General features: G+C 37.6%; 1 protein-coding gene across 9 annotated transcripts in view; it reads left to right on the forward strand.

Moving 5' to 3' along the window:
- The window catches only part of EML4 (EMAP like 4), a 163,672-nt gene that overhangs the window by 114,369 nt on the left and 23,739 nt on the right, over positions 1 to 25,564 (forward strand). For all 9 annotated transcript variants that reach the window (XM_040496613.1, XM_040496616.1, XM_040496617.1 and 6 more), the window contains 7 exons: positions 409 to 504; positions 5,377 to 5,511; positions 5,623 to 5,758; positions 16,789 to 16,940; positions 19,116 to 19,241; positions 19,548 to 19,679; positions 20,385 to 20,452. In XM_040496613.1, the coding sequence (XP_040352547.1) occupies positions 409 to 504; positions 5,377 to 5,511; positions 5,623 to 5,758; positions 16,789 to 16,940; positions 19,116 to 19,241; positions 19,548 to 19,679; positions 20,385 to 20,452 (845 nt within the window). The remainder of the gene's footprint in view (positions 1 to 408; positions 505 to 5,376; positions 5,512 to 5,622; positions 5,759 to 16,788; positions 16,941 to 19,115; positions 19,242 to 19,547; positions 19,680 to 20,384; positions 20,453 to 25,564) is intronic.

The raw sequence follows: 25,564 nt of genomic DNA on the forward strand, positions 1-25,564 counted from the left end.
ATCTTATTTTATTTAGAAAATTTACAGACATGAAAGCTGGCCAGTTCTCCTAGAAAAGAAGTTATTTACGTTTTATTTATCCTGTTTATCTGTGTTAATGTAAGTCAGGTATATCATGGAAAGCTAAATTGCTGTTTGAATAATACAAGTAACTATATAGTAAGTGGAAGTTAACCTTGGAAACAAGATTAAAAACAGGAAGTATTTTTAAAAAGAATCTTCATTATATTTCTGAAGAAAATACAGTCAGTAAATAGTATAATCATTTTATTTCAAGTTTATATCCTTTTCAAGTTTAAAGGGTTTGGGATTATATTAATGTTGCCAGTTTTAATAATAAGGTATTTCTTCTTAGAAAGTCACCCTTATCTGAAAAGTTTTAAATGCCTTGAATTGACTTTTCTTTAGGATTCAGGTGTTCATTTATGTGTTATTGATGACTCCAATGAGCATATGCTTACTGTTTGGGATTGGCAGAAAAAATCAAAGGGAGCAGAAATAAAGGTAAATCAAAATAAATTTTAATTGAGTATTATTTTTTAGAATACATTATTTTTTTTCAGATCCTTGGATGTATACTGCATATCCTTAAGTTGCAAGAGCATACCAGTTGGCCATATTCATTAGATTTATTGATTTGTCGTCATTTTATGGTATTAGGAATACCATTCTTAAAGTATTCTTTTTTTTAACAACACCTATTTATACTTTCTGTGATAGTTATCTATAGATTCTGAGATCAGTTCTTAAAGTATTCTTTTTTCTTTAATGTTTATTTATTTAGAGAGAGGGAGTGCTCAAGCAGGGGAGGAGCAGAGAGAGAGGGTAAGGGAGAATCCCAAGTAGGCTCCATGCTGTCAGTGCAGAGCCTGACGTGGGGCTCGATCCCACAAACGGTGAGATCATGACCTGAGCCAAAATCAATAGTTGGATGCTCAACCAACTGAGCCACCCAGGCACCCCAGTATTCTTTATTTTGAGAGAAAGAAAGAAAGACCAGGGGAGGGGCAGAGAGAGAGGGAGAGAGAGAATCTAAAGCAGGCTCTGCCATGACAACACAGAGCCCAATGCAGGGCTTGAGCTCACGAACCTTGAGATCATGAACCTGAGCCAAAACCAGGAGTCGATACTTAACTGACTGAGCCACCCAGGCACCCCAAAGTATTCTTAAGATAAAATAGTCAAGCAACTTCAACGAAATTTCAGTGATACTTCAGGCATATTGTGCTACTGAAATGCCAAAGTAGATGGATGTCTATCTCAAAATTAACTCTGATTACACTATCTGGTTTCTCTTTAACAAAATTTGTCATTTATTCAGTCTTTAAAGCATTAAAAATCTAAAGGAAAAATTCATCCTTTGGAATATAACTGACATAACCGAAAAGCATATGTAAGGATAAGTTTTTTGGTTTTAATACATGTATGGGATTATTACATAAACTGCTATAGTATTTATAATTGCTATAGAATAGGGTTGATCCCTTTGTGTGGATCTGGCTATAACTTGTAAGAGAAGAATATAAGGTTAATGCTGCAAATATGGGTCGAAATGGCCTCCTTCTGACAGGCTTTCAGAGGGATTCAGAGTGACAGGATGACTAAAAAAAGCCTATGACATATTTGCTGTACTCTTAAATAACATCACATTCCTTTTTAGTTGAGCACTCTCTCTCTCAGCAGTTTTGTTTGGTATAAGCTAAAGCTTTCAGCTTGTTGGCCAAAAAGAGATTCTTTTAAATAGTGTGAGTTAATCTTTTGAAAAAAATAGAGTAGATTTGATTTTAATTGAAAAGAATATAACATGTCCAGAAACCTCAAACCTTGAAAACCATAAATGAAGATATAGATTGTCTTTCAGCCATCATTTAGAGTAATTTAACATTGAAACATAAGGATGTTATACCGAAGTAAAATGTGTGCGTTTGATCCTTTGTAGTAAAGGCTATCAGATGATGTCTTGTGGTTTTCCTCCTACTGGCCACTCTGTGTTCTCCTTTCCAAGACCTTAAATGTTGGTATTCTTCAGAGTTGTATCCTGTGTCCTCCACTGGTATCATGTATTCTCTCATGGCCTTAGTTACTGTCTACTGTGTCCCCGATCAGTTAACTCTAGCCCAGATCTCTCTCATTTATTTGAGTGTCCTGTCCTGCAAGTCAAAATCAACATGTCCCAATGTGCACCAGTCATCCCCCTTAGACCCCAAACAGTTTTCGCCTCTCTGTGATTAACACCACATTCCAGCTACTTGTGCAAGCTAGAAACTCTTTCCCCTTGCTTCTCACACTGAAGTTCCCTAAGGTCTGTCCCAGATGTCTGTATTAGAGCTCTTTTCAGTGCAAGTGACTGAAAAACAACTAAAGATAACTTAAAGAGAATTTATTCATGTTTAGGGAGAAAAAGAAAACCTCTAATAAAAGTCAGAGGGGAATTTTATCTCAGGAATGACTTGATTCAGGGACCGGATCACTGACTCTCTTGTCTCTCCTCTTTCCCCTGTGTGTTGACCTTATTCTCTTCCACTGTAGGTAAGCTCTATTTTTGTTAAGTCACAAAAATTTGGGAACTGGTACATACCTAGTTAATTTATAGACGTTTGAAATTCAATAAGGCAACTGCAAAACCTTATTGACAGAAACTAAGGAAGACCTAAATAAATGGAGGAATATATAATAATCGTGGATAGAATATACAATAATTGTGGATGTACAAATTGTTACTTCTCTGCATATTGATCTGTACTTTTTAAAAATTTATTTCTGATCTGTACTTTCCCTTTTTTTAATTTTTTAAACATTTTAACATTTTTTTAACATTTATTCATTTTTTGAGAGACAGAGAGAAACAGCTCAAGCAGGGGTGGGGCAGAGAGAGAGGGAAACACAGAATCCGAAGCAGGCTCCAGGCTCTGAGCTGTCAGCACAGAGCCCGACACGGAGCTCGAACTCATGAGCTGTGAGATCATGACCTGAGCCGAAGTCAGACCCTTAGCCGACTGAGCCACCCGGGTGCCCCGATCTGTACTTTCAACATAGTCAAAATCTCAGCATGATTTTCATGGATGTTGACAAGCTAAGTGTATGTGGAAATATGAAGGGATGAGAGTGGACAAAAATAACTAAAGTTGATGAGGGTGTAAATTAACCGGAACTCGCATACACTCCTGTATGTTGGACATAGAAATTAACACAGCCATTTTGGAAAACTGTTTGGCATTACCTTCTAAGTTTGAACATACACATGTGCATACCCTCTACCATCCTGTTCCACTCCTTGGTATAAATCCAACAGAAGTATATACATGTGTTGACCAAAAGACAAGTAATCAAAAATAATGGTAGCAAAAAACAAAAAAAAAGGAAGTTACCCAAATGCCAGTTAGTAGGAGGATGGATAAATCAATAACGTGGTCTTTACATATAAAAGAATACAGTAATGAGGAGGAAAAAATTACAATATATGCACCAATATGAAGTAAATCTCATGAATGTAATGTAGATAAAATAGGGCCAGACACAAAGGAGTATATTCTGTGTGATTCCATTTAAATAAAGCAAAGTAATCTGTGCTGCCACAAATCAGGATCATAGCTGCTTGAACAGAGGGAGGGGATAGTGTCCCCTTTTCTAAAGGGATCTAAGGTGTTTGTGCGATGTTAGTAATAATGTTCTTTTTCTTCTATGCAGAGATGTGTTCGATTTGTGAAAATTTATCAAGCTATGCACTTAGGATTTGTGTACTTTGTGTGTGTGTGTGTGTGTGTGTATATATATATATAAAATATACAACAATAAAAATCCAAGTAAAATATTCTATTATGCTACACTCATACCCAAAGTGATTTAATTTCATAGATTATTTCAAATCATGTCTTGATATCTTACCACTAGCATTATGGGTTTGTATACTGGAAATATTTGTAGTTAGCTTTATAACCATCAGTTAATCCATTTGGCATGAGATTCAACTGTCAAGTAGTTTTTATTTTATCCAAGTGAAAACTAAGGGCTGTTTAATTATTAAAATGCAGGGGCGCCTGGGTGGCTAAGTCAGTTGAGCGCCTGACTTCAGCTCAGGTCATAATCTCAGTTTGTGGGTTTGAGCCCTGTGTCGGGCTCTGTGCTGACAGCTCAGAGCCTAGAGCCTACTTCAGAATCTGTGTCTCCCTCTCTCTCTCTGCTCCTCCCCTGCTCACACTCCCTCTCAAAAAACTAAGTAAAAATATTTAAAAAAGGAAAAAAAAAATACATATATATAAAACCTCTGGGCGCCTGGGTGGCCTAGTTGGTTAAGCGTCCAACTTCAGCTCAGATCGTGGTCTCATGGTTTGTGGGTTCGAGCCCCACATCAGGCTCTCTGCTGTCAGCACAGAGCCTGCTTCAGATCTTCTGTTTCCCCCTCTTTCTCTCTCGCTCTTGCTCTCGCTTGCTCGCTCTCTCTCTGCCCCTCCCCCACACTTGTTCACTCGTTCTCTCTCAAAAATTAACATTAAAAACAATTTTTTAAGTATCCTCAATTCAGTAATTTTGTGAAAACACTACATTTGTAATTCCTTTGTGACTCTCATGCCTGTTTTCTTCCTTTTTCACTCCAGTTCTTTTTTTTTTTTTTTTCAATGTTTATTTATTTTTGGGACAGAGAGAGACAGAGCATGAACGGGCGAGGGGAAGAGAGAGAGGGAGACACAGAATCGGAAACAGGCTCCAGGCTCTGAGCCATCAGCCCAGAGCCCGACGCGGGGCTCAAACTCACGGACCGTGAGATCGTGACCTGGTTGAAGTCGGACGCTTAACCGACTGCGCCACCCAGGCGCCCCTCACTCCAGTTCTTTTAAATCTTGTCCTTTCTAGAAAGAGCATAAAAATTCTTTCTTTTTTGTTTTTTCATTTCTATAGGAATCTGTAGTGACTATTCTGTGTCTACTTTTTAAGCCTTCAACCTCATGACGAATCTCTAAATCAGTAATATTTTCTTGAATGGTCAATAATAATAGTATAAAGAAAGATAAGACTTTTTTTTTTAATCAGAATGGCAATCTGTCTTTAAGATAGAATGTACATGGCTCTTGATTTGCTACTATTATTATACTTTTCCCTGAATGTGCAGGAAATTAAAATAATCTAAAACTAATTCATATGTCTTCCTAATGTAGAGTTATTATATATAAATAGCATAAAAGATGATACACTAGTGTGAGGACATCAAATTTAAATCATTATTCTAAAAATCTATTACAATTTTTCAGGAAAATTGATCTTAATAGAAAAGGCATTATCTCAAAATGTTTCCTAGTCTTCAATTGTCAGTAGCTATAATTGGTACTTGCTGGAGATAAGGATATACACTTCATCTAAAGCTTTATTTCTTATCCACAGACAACAAATGAAGTTGTTTTGGCTGTGGAATTCCATCCAACAGACGCAAATACCATCATAACATGTGGTAAATCTCATATTTTTTTCTGGACCTGGAGTGGTAATTCACTAACAAGAAAACAGGGAATTTTTGGGGTAAGGATCAGAATGTTAAAATTTCATTATAAAACTTTTAATTTTTATTGTTTAGTAAACATAGTCATCATGCCAAAGGAAAAACTGAAAATTCTCATTGTTTCATTGTAGAAATATGAAAAACCAAAATTTGTGCAGTGTTTAGCATTCTTGGGAAACGGAGATGTTCTTACTGGTGACTCAGGTGGAGTCATACTTATATGGAGCAAAACTACTGTAGAACCGACACCAGGGAAAGGGCCTAAAGGTACAGTATTCTCACACTGAAGTCCTCACTTTTAATGTGTACATCTTGCTGTTGTAGGCCGGCTCTTACTCAGACCAGGAGAGTCATCAACATGCATTTTGTTTTTAACGTTTTTCATGATCTGTTTTTTAAAGTTAAATTGTTTACACAGCTATTCATGACCGTATATAACCTACATTTGACTATATTGAACCTTTCCTTCTAGGAGGTTAATACAAAGTAATTAGAAATGATAAAGATATATACTAATTTAAAGAGTACAAAGATTGAGAGAGAAATCATCCTGATCTTTAGTGTTTTGTGAAGGCTTCACAGAAGAAATGGTATTTAAGTTAAGCCATAATGATACAAAACTTCAAAAGATATGGAACATTGATCCCAGTTTAGGGAAACAGTGCAAGCAGAGGCAGAAAGATGGATATGAATGTGAGGCATCCAGGATAATGTGAATAAGTTTGTTGTGTACAAGTGTTAACAAAGATGAGAAATAGCCAACTTGAGGGAAATTTGATTTTTTTTTAATTGTTTTTTTTACACTTCCTTTTTTTTGAGAGACAGAGAAAGAGCACAAGTGGGGGTGGGGCAGAGAGGGAGACACAGAATCCATAGCAGGCTCCAGGCTCCAAGGTGTCAGCACAGAGCCCAACATGGGGCTTGAACTCACAAACCGTGATCATGACCTGAGCCGAAGTTGGATGCTCAACTGACTGAGCCACCCAGGCACCCCGAAGGAAATTTGATTTTAAAAAAGAGTAGTGTTTTATAATTCCTACTATCAGTTTAATTAATACAGTCTGAGTAATTAAAAATTTAAGGATTAAGGTACAGATTTTTTTGTAACCAAAGAAGAATCCTTAAAACTGGTTGAGTTGACCATGAAAGACGAGTTGTGAGGCTGATGGTCTTTATCCTCCAGTTAGATACCAGAAAAGACCCTGGTGAGAAATAAGATGTAAAAAGAAAAAAGTTGGGGCACATGGGTGGCTCAGTCAGTTAAGCATCCGACTTCGGCTCAGGTCATTATCTCACAGTTTGTGGGTTTGATCCCTGGCATCGGGTTCTGTGCTGATGGCTTGGAGCTTGGGGCCTGCTTCAGATTCTGTGTCTCCCTCTCTCTCTGCCCCTCCCCGACTTGTGCTATGTCTCTGTCTCTCAAAAATAAATAAATATAAAAAAAAAATTAAAAAAAGAAAAAGTTAACAAGATAGAACTGTTTATTTAGTGCCCCCAAAGAAGGGAGGAGTTTCTAGGAGTATCAGTGCTATCAAGAATCAAAACTAAGAAACAACCATTAGTGGTTTACAGTATCAACAGAACTTAGATTAAGGCCCCAAAACAGCTAAGTATAGAATGGATAGTTTGAAAATGGAGAATTTTGAGAATCCAAGGTGAAAATGGAATGGGAAGTAAAGAGTTACTGAGTCAGTCAGTAGTCTTTTGAAGGGTGCCTAAAACCTGAAGTAAAATGGGAATTGCCCGTGACAAGGAGGAAACTAAAACTCTTAGAGACAGGAGAATACCTGGATTAGGTATAGGAGGAAGAATTATCCTTGAAAAAGAGCAAGAGCTTCCATTCATTCTGAGACTGGAGCTTTAGAAGCTGAGATATTCTATGTGGGTAAATGGGGGGTGGGGGGGGGTCATGCAGGATGACATTGCTCTCAGTAAAGGTGACTTTGTTAAAGACTTGACGTTTTTAAAGGGACAGTGTGAGCAGAGGAGAGGCAGAGGGAGAAGGGGAGAGAGAATCCCAAGCAGGCCCTACATTGTCAGTACATGCCCAGTCCCATGAAGCCACAAGGTCATGACCTGAGTCAGAACCAAGAGTCGGACACTTAACCAGCTGAGCCATCCAGGCACCCCTGAGGTTTCTGTTTTTAATGGATACAAAAAGAACAATAGTAATGTCATGTAAAGTATCAATAGTCAGACTCCATTACTTCAGAGTTCTATTTGTTGGAATTGAGATCCAGCTAAAACCTTTGTCTTTTCTGTGGATAGTAGATTTACTATAACAAATAATAATAAAACCAAAACCCTGTGAACTTAGAGATATTATTTTCTAAACAATTAGTGATTAAAACTATCCTTATCAACTCTCGAAAGGCTGTTTCCAAAGATCTTAACAGCTCATGACTAGCAGCTCTTTATAGTGTAGTAATAAAGAATGATTGTCCCAATTACTACATTTGTGGCACATTTCCTACCTTTCTCCTCTGCTTTTCTCAACATAGCAACAGACTAGAGGGTTCAGTCTCCCTTGCGCTGGGTCCTGTGAGGGTAGTGTGTATGGCCATGTTAATCAAAAAGAATGAAATCTTGCCATTTGCAACTACCTGGATAGAACTAGATGGTATTATGCTAAGTGAAATTAGAGAAAGACAAATATCATATGACTTCACTTATATGAGGACTTTAAGATACAAGACAGATGAACATAAGGGAAGGGAAGCAAAAATAATATAAAAATGGGGACAAAACATAAGACACTCTTAAATATGGAGAACAAACAGGGTTAGTGGTGGAGTTGTGGGAGGAGGAATGGGCTAAATGGGTAAGGAGCATTAAGGGATCTACTCCTGAAATCATTGTTACACTATATGATAACTACTTGAATGTAAATTTTAAAAACTAATAAATTTTTTAAAAACTTGAAAAAAAATTAAAAATACCATAAAAAAAAAAAGAAAGAAAGAAACAGGGACATCTGGGTGGCTCAGTTGGTTAAGCGTCCAACTTCGGCTCAGGTCATGATCTCACAGCTTGTGAATTCAAGCCCCACATCAGGCTCTGTGCTGATAGCTTGGAGCCTGGAACCTGCTTTGGATTCTGTGTCTCCCTCTCTCTCTGCCCCTCCCCCTGCTCATGCTCTCTCTCTGTCTCTCAAAAATAAATATAAATGTTTAAAAAAAATTTTTTTTTTAAATATACATGGCCATATTATAAAATGGGAGGGGAGGAGAATAAACTCATAGTTTGGTCCCCTTCTTTTTCTCACTACAGCCCCTCTTCCCAGCCCCCATAATGGGCTTTGGCATTTCTTTAGCTTTACCTCAAATTGATTTTTCTCAGAAATAAAGATAAATTTTTAAGCCTCATTTGTACCACGTAGGTCCACTTTGCCCTTTTCTCTGGTAGGTGAAAAAAATTACAAGAGCAACATTGAAAATAACCTTTTTCAACACCCCCCCTTTTTTTTTTACTATTAAGAAAAAGCTGAAAAAATATCCAGACTATCATGCTTCCTTCAGAGTAGAAGTTTATAAGAAAAATTAGAGATGTTGTTCTAAAATCAGTGGGCTGGGAGCAGAGAGAGATTATTTATTAGCAGTAACAGGTGGTAACCGCAGAAAGAAAGCTAGCTATACCAATCAGAGTCTGAGAATCCACAAGAAGAGAGGTAGGGGTTGACAGGGAACCAACTTGGGGTGCCTGAGACATTTCCCCTGGGGATTGGGAGAGCAGCATGCCCTGGTTTCTCTTATTCATCCCCCTCACCTTAAACACGCTGAAACAACTTCCCTTTGTCTCTCTGGAGTCTCTGCATCAGACCGTGGAAATCACCACAAATAACGTAGGAATAAGGGGATCCTTGTTTCTCTGCTCAGAAGGAAAGTCCTAATTTACATGTCTGTCTTCCCTAATAAGTCTGACTTTCCCAGGATTCAGATAATGTCTGGCAGCTGTTACTAGCTGTTTGAAAAGTATTTGTTCAACATTTTATTAAGGAAATGACTTTACTCTTACCTTTGGGTGTTAGTGTAGGAATAAAAGTTGAGTGGTACAGCTGAAAGCACGATTTTCATGGAAATGGGGAATTTGACTATAGCACTGCAGATTTCTATGATTGCACAGATTTTAAACTATATTTTTTTGGAGATGTACTACAGTAGTGTTCTCCATATTCATTCAACTGAACTTCTAAGTTTGGCAGGTGACTTGGATAGTTGTCAATCCTTAAATTTTACTACCAGTGATCCAGATCTCAATCATTGGCCATGCATTCTTTAGCTTGTTTTGTCCAATTCAGGTTTAAAACTCACAATAAGGATAGCAGTGGATTACAGATTCTTAAGAAAAAAGAATGGTAGGCGGGGGCACCTGGGCGGTTTCCATAGGTTAAGTGCCCAACTCTTGATTTTGGCTCAGGTCATGATCTCAGGGTTGAGTTCGAGCCCTGTGACCAGCTTCGCACTGACAGCGCAGAGTCTGCTTGGGATTCTCTCTCTCTGCCCCTACCCTGCTCACGTGTGCGCAAGCATGCTCTCTCTTGCAAACTTTAAAGAAAAAAAAAGAACAGTGATATTAATCAACTACCTTTCCCACTTATCTCTGATTTCTTTTTCCTGGGCACATTTGTTCAGTATTAGAAATGCAAGGAACAGCAGTGTCTACCAAAACAGTGACATGTTATCCTCTGACACTAAGCAGAATTTGGGTATAAATGTACCCTTCATTAGCCTTAATGTGTGTTGAAGTGGGAGGCAGGGATAGGTTGTTTTTATTTTGGTTTTTGTGTAAAAAACTTGTGGCTTGGGCTTTTTTCCAAAAATCTGCATGTGAACATACAGGAAACAGGAAATCTAATCTTTGTAAATTGCTGGGCATATAAAATGGACTATGTTGTCCTCTGCCACATGACTGATCCCGTTATGGGCAAACTTGTTGAGAATTTTGTTCCTTCCTTTACATTTGAGGGTTTCAGTTCTGTTAGTATGGCTAGGAAGGATTTGATGAGTGCAATGAACACTCAAAGTTTCCATTTTTAAATTCTTGCCAAAAATTTCAGTAGATTGATCCATTTTGCATATTCCCTAATATGACGTTTCTGCATCCGTGGCAGTCTTTTCAACCAGATCTGAGTGTACTATGGTAACGTGTCTGATAAAGGGACATTCATCCCTTTATTTTGGATGGTGGAAGTATAATTCCATAGCTAATTTTTTACTCTACTAATAGCAAACAAACCAAAACTGTATTTATACTTCATAAGCTTTTTGTATATTTTCTTCTTGCTTCCAAACCATTTTTTCCTTACCTTAAATTAACAGAAATCTTCAAAGTAATTAGAATTTTCTATTTTTTTCCTGATTTTATTGAGCTATAATTGACATATAACATTGCATTGTTTAAAGTGTACAGCATAATGTATATGCCAAATGATTACCATAAATGTTTAATTAATATCCATCGCTTCGCAGTTTTTTTCTTGTGATGAGAACTTTTAAGATCTACTCTCAGCATCTTTCAAATGTGCAATATAGTATTGTTAATTATAGTCACCATGCTGTATATTACATCCCCAGAATTTATTTATCTAATAACTAGATATTTCCACCTTTTGACCATTGTCACCCATTTCCCCCGCCACCACCTGTTTCTGTTAGTTCATTTTTTTAGCTTTTATTTGTAAGTGAAATCATATAGTATTTGTCTTTCTGTGTCTAATTTCACTAAGCATAATGCCCTCAGGGTTCATCCATGTTGTTACAAATGGCAGGATTATCTTCTTTTTTTATTCCATTGTATATGTGTATGTGTGTGTACGCTGATCACCTAAGTGCTGATCACCACTTAGGCTATTTCGTTATTTTCTGTTGTTGGGTACAACAGAAACATGGGTATATTTCTCATGTTGGGTACAAAGTAATTGTTATTTCCAACGTATATGAAAAAGTTCAGATTTTTCTTCTATGAAATAATTCATAAGTTTTAAGTGGGGGGAGGTGAAGTTGAGACTATCTACAAGGTCATTAAAATGTCCATTCTTCTTAAATCTTCGCCGGATTTCTTTAAGAAACACCATTTTACATGCTCCAAATTATCAACATGGACATATTTGCCCAGTTGCTAAGAATATAACATAAGTTTCAAAGTCTCCCTAACATTTGATTCCATAGTTCTTAAACAGGGACAGAAAGCCCTTGAGACTATCCATATTTGGCAGTCAAGGTAAACTGCTTTTTAAGGAAACTTTGTTTCTGTTAGAGATGACAAGAAAGGGGAGATTTGAAATTAAATACCTGAAGGTACAGTAGGTTTTTAAATTCAAGGATAATTATTTTTCTTGGTAGGTATTTCAAAAATTATTTGGCTTAAATTGGAATGTCACAAATACAGGCCCATGAGAAAGAAATCTTTGATAATTCGGGCCTTTTTTTTTAATGTTTATTATTTATTTATTAGAGAGAGAGAGAGAGAGTGTGTGTGTGTGTGTGTGTGAGAGAGAGAGAGAGAGAGAGAGAAAGAGAGAGAGTGCACAGGGGAGGGGCAGAGAGAGAAGGAGAAAGAGAATCCCAGGCAGGCTCTGCCCTGTGAATGCAGAGCCTGATGCAGGGTTCATTCTCACTGACCATGAGATCATGGCCTGAGCCGAAATCAAGAGTCAGACGCTCAACTGACTGAGCCACCCAGGCGCCCTGACTGAAAATTTGTTTTCTCATTAAATACTGTCTAAAGGGAGCTTTGGTAATTTGTATAAAAAACACAGAAACTTTAGCTCAGCTACTATTAGGTCCTTCTCAGGAAATAACTCTCCTGGGGTAGGAGGTAGAAAGTGAAAATTTCATGGAGTTTATGCTACTTAGATATTTTTATTCTTGATGAAGCATTTGTTCCTCAGGTTTATTTTCTGTTTTCTAACATTCCATCATTCTAGGAAGATCTTAAGTGTTTAATGAGGTTTATGTGGTGTTTGGAAGTATGGAAGACTGAATTAAAAAAAAAAACTGTATTGCATATTTCTACATTCTGATGGAGATCCATGAAATTCCACATCTCTGTGTTTTTTTGTAATTTCTTGCATGGTACCATGGTACTTTCAGACTACTCTTGTTATTTGACCATGCATGAGAAAATAAGCCCTTTGCCTTTTTTTTTTTTTTTTTTTTTTTTTTTTTTTCTTAATGCCCAAATCCAACAATACTCAAAAAATTTACATCTCTCAGATGTCCTTTCTTTCTTGGTCACATCAGAGCCATGATAAATAATTGGCTGGCTATCCTGCTGGACACAGTTGTAGTGTTCAGTGTTTAAAGTATTTTTAGGTGATGAATGTTGATGTGCACTGAGGCAGTTGACATGAATAAAAGTTTGTTGGAGTTCTGCCCCCAGCTCTGCTGATTCAAGCAAGCTCTGCTCCAAATCAGGGAAGCCATTTCCTTGCTCCCTGCCAAATACACTTTTCTATTAAGTATCTGTACCACTAGCATCCTCATACTGAGTAATTTTTAGAGCCAGCTGCAACATTTTTTTAAAGGATACCAAAGCCCTACAAATTTCAGTTAATTTCTTAAATACAGTGGCAGCTCAAATAGATAAGTAAAAATGAACAATCTCAATGACAGCTTTATTGAGATTTATTAAGTTCGCATACCATAAAACTCACCCTTTTAAAATGTACACTTGATTTTTAGTACACTCATGGAGTCACACAACCATCACCACTATCTAATTTCAGAACATTTCATCACCCCAAAAACAAACACTGGGTCCATTAGCAGTCATTTGCTATTTCTCCCTCCCGGCAGCCTGTAGCAACCATTCGTCAGCTTTTGGTCTCTAGGGATTTGCCTCCTTTGGACACTTCACATAAATGGAGTCATACAGTATATGGTCCTTTGTGACTGGCTTCTTTTATTAGAACCTTAATGTTTTCAAGATTCATCTATGTTGTGGCACATATCAATACCTCATTCTTTTTGTGGCTGAATAATATTACATTATAAATGTACATATTGTGTTTATCCATTTTTCAGTTGAACAATTTAGAAAATGAACAATTTTTTTCAGTTTTATTGAGGTATAATTGGGATATGATTTTGTATACATTTAAGATATATAACAATGATTTGATTTGATATATGTTTATATTGCAAAGTGACTATCACAGTAAGTTTTGTTTACGTCCAGCACCTCACATAGTTACAGATTTTTCTCTTTTGATGAGAGCTTTTAAGATCTACTCTCTTAGGGGTGCTTGGGTGACTCACTTGTTTAGGCGTTCGACTCTTGATTTCAGCTCAGGTCATGATCTCGCAGTTCATAAGTTCAAGCCCTGCATTGGGCTCTGCACTTACAGTGTAGAGAGCCTGCATGGGATTCTCTCTTTCACTCTGCTCCTCCCCACCCCCTTCTCTCTCTCTCTCTCAAAATAAACTTAAAAAAAAAAAAATCTACTCTCTTAACAACTTTCAAATATACAATACAGTATTCTTAACTGTAGTCACCATGCTGTGTGTTAACTTCCAAGAACTTCTTTATCTTCTAACTGGAAGTTTGTACCTTTTAACCACCTTCACCCATTTCTCCCACTGAATAATTTTTTTTTAATTTTTTAACGTTTTTTTATTAATTTTTGAGACAGAGCGAGATAGAGCATGAATGGGGGAGGGTCAGAGAGAGAGAGAGAGGGACACACAGAATCTGAAACAGGCTCCAGGCTCTGAGCTGTCCGCACACAGCCCAACGCGGGGCTCGAACTCACAGACCGTGAGATCATGACCTGAGCTGAAGTTGGACGCTTAACTGACTGAGCCACCCAGGCGCCCCCACTGAATAATTTTTAAACTTGTAATTTTTTTCATTTCTCCAAGCGATTTAAGATCTGTTGACTGATTTGGGCCATATTTAAACAAGGCTCTACCTTCCCATTTGTAACCTACTTACTAATTCTACAAGATATCTTCCTAAGAGCTTTACTCTTGCTCTCCTAGCCTCACTAGCCAGATAAAGAGCTTTTCTGAGTTAACATATCATGAATACCAAAGAGAAGGTCTCAGGAAATGAACTGGTTATAGTTTGAATACTAAAATCTTACCCTCACCTTTAAAAAAGAGGATCTGAGGGGCACCAGGCTAGCTCACTAGGTGGAGCATGACACTCTTGATCTCGGGTTCATGGGTTCAAGCCCCATGGTGGTAGGCATGGAGCCTATTTAAAATTTAATTAATTAATTTAAAAAGGATCTGATATATATATATATATATATATATATATATACACACATACACACACACATACATACATATATATACATACATATATATATACATATATATATATCTGATTACATATATATATAATACATACATACATAATTGACCCTTGAACAACATGGGTTTTGAATTGCATGGGTCCACTTATGTGCAGATTTTTTTTTTTTTTTAATGTTTATTTTTGAGAGACAGAGCACGAGCAGGGGAGGGGAAGTAAGAGAGACCTAGAATCTGAAGTAGGCTCCAGGCTCTGAGCTATCAGCACAGAGCCCAACGTGGGGCTTGAACTCAGGAGCTGTGAGATCTTGACCTGAGCCGAAGTTGGACACTCAACTGACTGAGCCACCCAGGCGCCCTGGTATTTTTTTTTTCTTTTAAAGTTTATTTTGAGAGAGAGAGAGAGAGAGAGCCCTTGGGGGTGGGGGTTGGGGGGTGGCGAGAGAGAGGGTGAAAGAAAATCCCAAGCAGGCTGCATGCCGTCACTGCAGAGCCCAACCCGGGGTTGGATCCCACAAACTGTCAGATCATGACCTGAACCTAAATCAAGAGTCGGATGCTTAAGCTACTGAGCCACCCAGGTGCCCCTACACATTTTTACAGTACAGTACTATAAATGTATTTTCTTATGGCTTTAATATTTTTTCTGGCTTACTTTATTGGAAGAGTACAGTATGTAATTTATACAGCATGCAAAATACATGTTAATCAACTGTTGGTATCATCAGCAAGGTTTCTGGTCAGCAATAGGCTATTAGTTAAGTTTTTGGAAGGCCAAAATCTATACACAAGATTTTGAACTGCACAAGGGGTTGGCACACCTAAATCCTTTGTTATTCAGGGGCCAGTTGTATGTATGTACATAATTTGTTTGTTAATCTCCACATGGACTTTACTTAAATATTTTTTTATGGACCTGCCCTCTCCCTCCCTGGGTATATGTAAAGTTCCGTAGAGATACGAGAAAGCTGGGCTATCATTCAGCCATCATATTAGTAAAACTGGACCGGTTTTTAAAATGCTTCTCTAGTTGAGGGCACCTGGATGGCTCAGCCCGTTGAGCATCCAACTCTTGATTTCAGCTCAGGTCATGATTCCAGGGTCGTGGGATCAAGCCCCACATCAGGCTCTGTGTGAGTGTTGAGCCTGCTTAAGATTCTCTCCCTCTGCCCCTTTTCCCTGATGTGTGCTCTCATTCTCTGTAAAATTTTTTTTTAAAAATTTTTAAATACTCCTCGGGGCGCCTGGGTGGCTCAGTTGGTTGAGCATCCAATTCTTGATTTCCGTGCAAGTCATGATCTCATAGTTAATGGGTTGGAACCCCTGCATCAGACTCTGCACTGACAGTGTGGAGTTTGCTTGGGATTTTCTCTCTCCCTCTGCCCCTTCCCTTCTCATGCTCGCTCTTTCATTCTCTCTCTCTCTCTCTCTCACAAAATAAACTTAAAAAAATATATTAAAAATACTTCTTTAGTTGATCAAAAGCCACAGCTCTAGGCTGCCAGTGCCCACTTCTGCCCCAGTATCTTTCTCAGTCCTCCATTTCATAGCAAGTAAAGTAAAGGCAGAGCAGAAGGCTTCCACATCAACAGTGGTTGTTAAATGTTATGTCTGTTACCTCAGCAGGAAATGAAGACTTTTGGGGAAAGTTAAAGGAACAGTGAGTAAAGACTGGAGTACTTGTCACAGCTTTGTCACTAGCTATGTGGTGTCCTCAGCTCTAAAATCAGAAGAGTAATACCTACCGTAACTACCATACAGAATGATTATAAGACATAGTAAGTTCTGAGGCTAAGATATCCTGTGTTGTCTGTAGAGTTATCACTACTTTACCTTATCTTTTTGTAAGAATTATTTTGAAATGTTTTCAGAGTAACTAAATACTGACATAAATGCAAAAGTAGGAACTTTTGATTATTCACTCTATAAAGTTTTCTTCCAAAAAGACACTAAATTCTGATGGAAAATGTATCACGTGTTTTTTTTGTTTTGTTTTTTTTTTTTTTTTTTTTTTTTTTTTTACTCTCATCTTACTAGGTGTTTATCAGATCAGCAAACAAATCAAAGCTCATGATGGGAGTGTGTTCACACTTTGTCAGATGAGAAATGGAATGTTATTAACTGGAGGAGGGAAAGACCGAAAAATAATTCTGTGGGATCATGATCTGAATCCTGAAAGAGAAATAGAGGTAAGGATGAAAATGAAACATGAACATTTTAAAATATTAAGCCCTCTAAATGCATGTCTTTCATCCCACATTAAGATAACACACTTTCCTGGGAAATTGGTACACATTCTTGTCATTTCATTGTCTTAAAAAAAAAAAAAAAAAGGAAGAAGGAAAAAGGACCATTCATTAATAATTTGAAAAAGTAAAAACAGTATATTGGTCAGAATAACTAGTTGTTTATTTCTGAGATTAGTTTATAGTGATCCAAAAATATAACCATGCATATTTAAAATTCAGACATTCATCTAATAAACTATCCAGTTCCAAGGCATACAAAATAAGCAGTTTGATTTTAAAACTTGAAAGTAATCTTTAGGGGCGCCCTGGTGGCTCAGTCGGTTAAGCATCTGACTTTGGCTCAGGTCATGATCTCACAATTCATGAGTTCAAGTCCCACATTGGTCTCACTGCTATTGGCACAGAGCCCACTTCAGATCCTCTGTCCCCTTCTCTCTCTGCACCTCCCTCTCTCTGTATCTCAAAAATAAAATAAAACATTTAAAACAAATTGGAAGTAATTTTAAACAGTGGGCTTAATGATAATTGCTAGTTGTCTAAGTTTGTGTCTGCTTCATATCATGGACTAAGTGTATCCACAGATATTATGTGCTCAGTGAAAGTTTGCTAATTAAATTGAGGTCTGTCTCTGGATGTGAAATGGTTAAGAATAGTATTTTATAGGTCAGTCATTCTCAAAGCAAGGGCAAATTTCACTCAGTTTAGTGTTCTATTTTTTTGTGATTTAAATTTTTAATTTAGGCTCAGTGTTTTCTTTTTTTTTTTTAATTTTTTTTTTTCAACGTTTATTTATTTTTGGGACAGAGAGAGACAGAGCATGAACGGGGGAGGAGCAGAGAGAGAGGGAGACACAGAATCGGAAACAGGCTCCAGGCTGTGAGCCATCAGCCCAGAGCCTGATGCGGGGCTCGAACTCACGGACCGCGAGATCGTGACCTGGCTGAAGGACGCTTAACCAACTGCGCCACCCAGGCGCCCCTAGGCTCAGTGTTTTCAACATGTAACATGTTTTCCAGACAAAATGTTTTCTAAAAAAGAGGATCCTGATAATACTGCTCTTGGTTTTATTTCCAAGAAGATAAGTCGAAAGGTTCCCTTTATCTCAACCTTAAGTTCACCAGGGAAATGTCACTTCCTTTACTATTTCTTTCTTTTTTTTTTTCACAGATAACTTACATTCTTTGTAATCAAAAGCTATACCATCTAGTTCATTCTTCCCCTCGCCATCAGTTTGGATTACCGTTAGAATTCAATTATTCGTGTCCTCCTTTATAAAGAATTGTATTATTTCAGGGTCATTCCTTGGGCTTATTATTAATACACCATTCACTGAGAGTATATACCATGTAACACATATGAGATTGATCTCGCAAGGAGTCCTATAAGGACAGTTATAACACTTCACAATATATTGCTTTTCAGTTAACAAAGAAATTTCACATGGGCTATTTTTACATTTTTATTCTTACAACAATTAAGAATAGGTAGGGCATATATTATTATTTCCCCATATTACAGATAAAGAAATTCGTCTTAGGCTAGCTAAATGACGTACCCAAAATAACATAACTGGTAAATAACAACACCAGACCACACTTTTCATGTGGTCTAATAGAACTTTTTCCTTTTTCCCCTACTTCTAGCCCTTAACTCTTGAGATCATATAAAATATAAAAATTGACTAAAGCAGGGGTGCCTGGGTGGCTCAGTTAAGTGTCCAACTCTTGATTTCAGCTCAGGTCATGATCGTGGGATTGAGCCCTGTGTCGGAATCTTCACTGACATTGCAGAGCCTGCTTGGAGTTCTCTCTCACACTCTCTCTCTACCCCTCCCCAACTCGTATGCTCATGTGCACGTTTTCTCTGCCTCTCAAAGTAAATATTTTTTTTAAAAATTGACTAAAGCAAAGAATGTTGATAATAATGCATGATAACTTCTGTGTAATAAAATGTAATTGAACAAATAAACTTATTAGTATAATATTACCATATGACTTTCAGTTTTGGAATTTTATCATTTATTACCCCATAATTGCTTACAGCTATAAATGCAGTCTTCAGGTAGTAATTAATGCATGTTATTATCTATGGTGACTTTACAAATTTATCTTTTAGGTTCCTGATCAGTATGGAACAATCAGAGCTGTAGCAGAAGGAAAGGCAGATCAATTTTTAGTAGGCACATCACGGAACTTCATTTTACGGGGAACATTTAATGATGGCTTCCAAATAGAAGTACAGGTAAGATGTATGATTGTAACCAATTCTTCTAAATGTTTATTTTAGAGAGAGCGCATTCATGAACAGCAGGGGGCGGGAAGAGGGCAGAGGGTGGGGGACAGAGGATCTGAAGCAGGCTCCACGCTGGCAGCAGAGAGCCCGATGTGGGGCTCAAACTCACTAACCATGAGATCATGACTTGAGCCGAAGTTGGATGTTCAACGAACAGAGCCACCCAGGTGCCCTGATGTATGATTTTAATCATTAACTGAATATTTTTGATGATACCCTTTGTTTCTTATAACAGTGGGTGTATTTCATTTTCAGGGTCATACAGATGAGCTTTGGGGTCTTGCCACACATCCCTTTAAAGATTTGCTCTTGACATGTGCTCAGGACAGACAGGTGTGCATGTGGAACTCAGTAGAACACAGGCTGGAATGGACCAGGCTTGTAGATGTGAGTAAAACAAAATGTGTTATAATCTCCCCACAGAAACTCCCCAAACAGCAGTTGGGAGCAGCAAAGGAAAAAGGACTCAGCATTGGTTAAAACCAAGTATATTTATACAGTTTAGTAAAGGGGATGAAATAAGGATGAAAGTGTAATGTGCACCCACTTTAAAGAAGCAAATTAGGGCAAAAGCTCAATTTTTCTGTCAGTTTCAGAAAAAAAGTCAAAAAAATTTCACATATTTATGGAGCATTAATTGTCACAGAAATGTTTGGGCCTCTGGTGGTGTTGCAGTTGGATTCTATGTAAGCACTGCTCACTAACAGACTCTACTTTCTGCTTTTTGAGTTGATCTCTCACTGTATTTTCTCCCTACCCCACCCAGACATCCACCTTTTCTAGCCTAAGTGTGTATACACGTTCTTTGCAGACTAAGGAACTGTATACATGTTTGTTGTCATTATCCTTATTGTCACACTGCCGAGCCACAAGCTGGCTGTCCTTTTCCCTCACCACTTTGCCCACATACCCTTCCTGCTCTGAAATTCTTTTACCTCATATCCATGTGATATTTTTCATTGGCTACAATAAAGTTGATCGGAATTCTGTGATTATATGAAACCAGTTATTTTCAGATGTCTTTGCCACTATCCCATAGATCTAGGGAGACTTTCTCATGTACTCCCCAACAGCTGTCTGTCTCTCTTCTAGGAACCAGGACACTGTGCAGATTTTCATCCAAGTGGCACAGTGGTGGCCATAGGAACGCACTCAGGCAGGTAGGGTCTTGAAGGGAAATGTGAGCTGAGTAATCTGAAGTGGTGGGATGATTAACTTATTCAGGAATGTTCTCAATCTGATCTAGAGAATTAATCTCTTAAGTGGCATATGAATATGCGTGTTGCTCTTACCTGCTATGTATCCTCATTCAATCATTCCGTAATTATTTCTTGAGCACCTACCATTTGTTGGACACTCCTGTGGGCATTCAGACTACTTCAGTGTGCAAAACAAAAATCCCTGCCCCTTTGGAGCCCATGTTTTACTATGTGTGGGTGGAGGCAGAATAAAAAATAAATATTATAACGAATTAAGTTAGAAAATGTTAAAAGCCATGAAGGTAGGGGTGGGGCACTGAGTATATTAAGAGGGATTGGGAGAGGGTGCAGTGCAAAGTGATAGAGTGGTTAGGATAGGCTTCATTGAGAGTGGTAATTCTGCTGACTTGACTCTCCTTGGTGGAACTTTTTATGGTGTCAGAAAATTTGTCATCTCTTTTTTTTTTTTTTTTTTTTGGTTTATTTATTTTTGAGAGAGAGAGAAAATGCAAGTGGGGTAGGAGCAGAGAGAGGGAGACACATAATCCAAAGCAGGGTCCAGGCTCTGAGCTGTCAGAGCCTGACGAGGGGCTCAAACTCACAAACTGAGATAATGACCTGAGCCTAAGTTGGATGCTTAACCGACTGAGCCACCCAGGCACCCCTTTACTCATTTTTTTTTTTTTTTAAGGAAAGGGATTTGAAACTGAAATAACCCAATTGAGCTTTTATAAATTGCTCTATAGCTTTTGTCATCCTGTCTTTTTTTTTTTTAATTTTTTTTTTTTAACGTTTATTTATTTTTGAGACAGAGAGAGACAGAGCATGAACGGGGGAGGAGCAGAGAGAGAGGGAGACACAGAATCGGAAACAGGCTCCAGGCTGTGAGCCATCAGCCCAGAGCCCGATGCGGGGCTCGAACTCACGGACTGTGAGATCGTGACCCGAGCTGAAGTCGGACACCCAACTGACTGAGCCACCCAGGCGCCCCCATCCTGTCTTTTTTTTAATGTTACACAGATAGATAATAAAGGTTTATTTCCTCAAATTGTTACTAATTACTTGTCTTTACAGACCTTACATAGTACCTGTCATTAATAACCTTAATAAGTAGCATGTATTTATTATCTGTATATTCTTGAGTCCTTTTTATTGCTTCTGCTAGTAAGAAGGCCTCATCACAACTAACTTAATTTCTTTATTAAAAAGGCAGAAGAAAAATATGAAGTAAATTTCCAAAAGTTAAACCGATAGGAAATGTGGAATGCTGATTTCTGATGAGGTGAAACTATCTTGAACACACTTATACAAACACTTTTGTTTATATGATAAACATTTCAAATCAGCCAGTTCATTTAATTCTAAAGTTAGTCATCTGGAGGTTTTTTTATTTGTTTTTTTTTTATAGCAAGTTTTCCCCCTTTGGTTGTTGGATACAAATTAACACCTCTAGAAAGTCAAAACATTCAAGTTTCTTCTCCTTTATAGCACTACAAATCTTTCAGAATCATGGAAAAACAGATCTCCAATGATAAACTGTGAAACATGGATATGTAATAGAGATGCTATTTGACTGATTCTGAAATAATTGTATTTTAGAATTAGGGTGCTAGGGAGGGAGATTAAGTGAAACTTGCAAATATAGACAGCTTTACTATCTCAGATTTCTCCAAAATACATGTTGGTATTAGATTATTACTTCAACTTAGGTATATGGCAGGTCACTTTGTAGGATTTGACGGAAATTATTTTTTGTTTTACAAAAAAGTCTTAGGCACATAAGAAACAACCTGAGCCAGAAAGTATTAAACTCTTTTTCAGAAAACCACAAAGGAGTTCACTTCAGATTTTTTGGGCAGCTGAACGAATGTCAACAAATGCTGAAGCTAAGACCTTGTACTAAATTATTTTTATATATTTCTTTAAATTTTCACAAGAGTGCAACAAAATATTTATTAATATCTCCATTGCACAGACAGGAAGCCAAGACCCATAGAGCTTATCACTTGAAATTGAGCTAGGATTTGAACTCAGGTTCTATGTGGTTCCAAAGCTGATCTCTTTCCACTACTCCCATCAGTGCTCCTTGACACATGCTTATGGTGTTTGTAGCGTTACTTAGAAGTATTGTAAGGAAAGTTTACCTTTGAAGGTTAAATGACTGGCTGACAGATTTTAGAAACATTTACTATTTATACAAAGAAATTAAACACTGAATAGAGTGCAAAGGGTAAAGGGATTTGAGTCATTGAGACACAGCACTTCATTCAATGAATGGAGCCGGGGGCAGGGTGTGTGTGTGTGTGTGTGTGTGTGTGTACACGCGCGCGCGCAATATATACAGAGCCCCAATTTTTAAGGAAAAACTAATCTGATTTAAATACACTAAAGTTATTTTCTAAGATTTATATAGCTGCAAAGTCATCATTAACCAGCTTAAAATGAAAAGTCACTCAATTTAAGTGATGTAAACTAAAGTCAATCATTTCCTCTTGGAGGTGTGAGTAGAAAACACCTTATAAATGAGAGTGATGGGATAACTAAATAAAAACTGGAGATTATTTAGAATCTAAGAGAAATGTCATTATGCATGTTCATTCTGTACGTTATTCCCGTCTTTGGTTTCGCATCTAGTTAGATTCTGTTGATTCCCGGAGAACTTTCTCTTTTATTTTTATTTTTTACCTGGGTCTGTGAATACCTGGCTCTAGTGTCTAAACTGAAAATTCCTCAGTGTAGCCAGATCAGATTATGATCACTGACCCCTCAGCCTGAAAAAAAAAAAAAAAAAAAAGTCATACACTTAGGGCAAGGAATTTTTTTTTTTTTTTTTAATATAATGCAACACGTGCATGATCCAGAGAAGGTGACTAGCAAAATCTTTAAAGATCTTTTCGTGTCCAAATCTAGAAATCTACTTCTTGGAATCAAGAAGTAAGCACAAGTATAGATAAATTATTATAGTGATAAATAAAATCATTTAAAGCAATGTATATAACTGGAGTGCCTGGGTGGCTCATTCGGTTAAGCATCCCACTTAGTCTCAGGTCATGGTCTCACAGTTCATGAGTTTGAGCCCCACGTCAGGCTCTGTGCAGACAGCTCAGAGCCTGGAGCCTGCTTCGGATTCTGTGTCTCCCTCTCTCTATGCCCTCCCCCCACTTGTGCTCTCTCTCTCTCTCTCAAAAATAAAACATTAAACAAAATTTTTTTAAATAATGTATTACTGTTACAATTTCTAAGGGAAACAAAAGTGCATACCCCTAAGGAGACATAGTTCTTCCTTAATGTGCTAATCCTCACATAATAAGGATCCTTTTTAACAGCTTTATTGAGGTATATATAACTCATATATCATAAAAGTCACCCATTTAAAGTATTATTATATTATTTGTGGCCAAGTAATATTCTGTTGTAGGATATACCTTCATCAGGTAGTTGGTAGATATTTAACTTATTTCCACTCTTTGGCTAGTATGAATACTGCTGCTATAAACGTTCATATACAAGTTTCTGTGTGGACATATGTTTTCAACTCTCTTGAGCATATAGTAAGGAGTAGAGTTGCTGGGCCATGTGATAACTCTGTGTTTAACATTTTGATGAACAACCAACTTGTTTTCCACAGTAGCTACGTCATTTTACAATTCCACCAGTAAAGTATGAGGGATCAGTTTCCCCACATGTCCTCCAGCTTTTGTCATTGTATTTTGATTATAGCCATCATAGTGGATGTGAAATGCTTTTTTGTTATGGTTTTGACTTGTGTAGCCTCTTTAGAGAAATGTCTATTCACATCCTGTGCCCATCTTTGAATTGGTTTGTCTTTCTATTGTTGAGTTGTAAGGATCCTTCATATATTCTGGATTTAGTACCTTATCAGATATATGATTTGCAAATATTTGCTCTTGTTCCAAGGATTGTCTTTTTACTTTCTTGATGGTAACATTTATGACACAAAAGTTTTAAAGTTTTATATAGTCCAATTCATCTATTCTTTCTCTTGTTTCTTTGTCATAAGGATTTACTCCATTGTTTTATCCTAGGAACTTTATAGTTTTAGCTCTTACCTTTAGGTCTCTTGATTCATCTTGAGTTAATCTTCGCGTATGGTGTAAGGCAGATCTCCACCTTCATTCTATTGCATGTGGGTATCCAGTTGTTACAGCAACATTTCCCCACTGAATGGCATTGATGCCCTTGTCGAAAGTCAGTTGAATAAATGTATTTGTTTCCATCTGGATTCCGAATACTATTCCATTGGTCTGTGTGTCCATCCTTGTGGCAGTACCACAGCCTTGATTATTGTAGCTTTGTAGTAAATTTTGAAGTTAGGAAATGTGAGTCCTCCAACCTCCAACTTTGGGGGGGGGTGGTTTTTTACTTTTTTGTTTTGTTTTCTTGAGGTTGTTTTGGCTATTCAGGATCCTTTGAATTTCCACATGGATTTTAAGATCAGTTTTATCCATTTCTACAAAGAAGGTAGCTGGCATTTTGATAGGAATTTTTTTCAGTAGGTCAGTTTGGGGAATGTCAATATCTTAACAATACTAAGTCTTTTAATTTATGAACAGATGTTTTTCCATTTATGGAGATCTTCAGTTTCTTCCAAAAATGTTTGTTTTTATTTTAAATTCCAGTTAGGTAATATACAGTGTAGTATTAGTTTCAGGTGGGGGCGCCTGGGTGGCTCAGTCGGTTAAGTGCCTGACTTCAGCTCAGGTCATCGTCTCGCAGTTCGTGAGTTCAAGCCCCACGTGCTTGAATAGCTCAGAGCCTGAAGCCTGCTTCGATTCTGTGTCTCCTCCCTCTCTACCCCTCTGCTGCTCATGCTTGCTTTCTCCCTCAAAAAAATAAAATAAAAATTTAAAAAACATTTAGTTTCAGGTGTAGAACGTATGTAGTGATTCAACACTTCCATGCAACACCCAGTGCTCATCACAACAAGTGCACTCTAATCCCCATCACCTATTTCACCCACCCCCTCACCCACCTCCCCTCTGGTAACCATCAGTTTGCTCTCTGTAGTTAAGAGTCTGTTCTTTGGTTTGCCCCTCTCATTTTTCCCTTTGC

The sequence above is a fragment of the Herpailurus yagouaroundi genome, unplaced genomic scaffold (genome assembly GCF_014898765.1).
Source record: "Herpailurus yagouaroundi ecotype Mexico unplaced genomic scaffold, PumYag 188, whole genome shotgun sequence".
Lineage (NCBI taxonomy): Eukaryota > Metazoa > Chordata > Mammalia > Carnivora > Felidae > Herpailurus > Herpailurus yagouaroundi.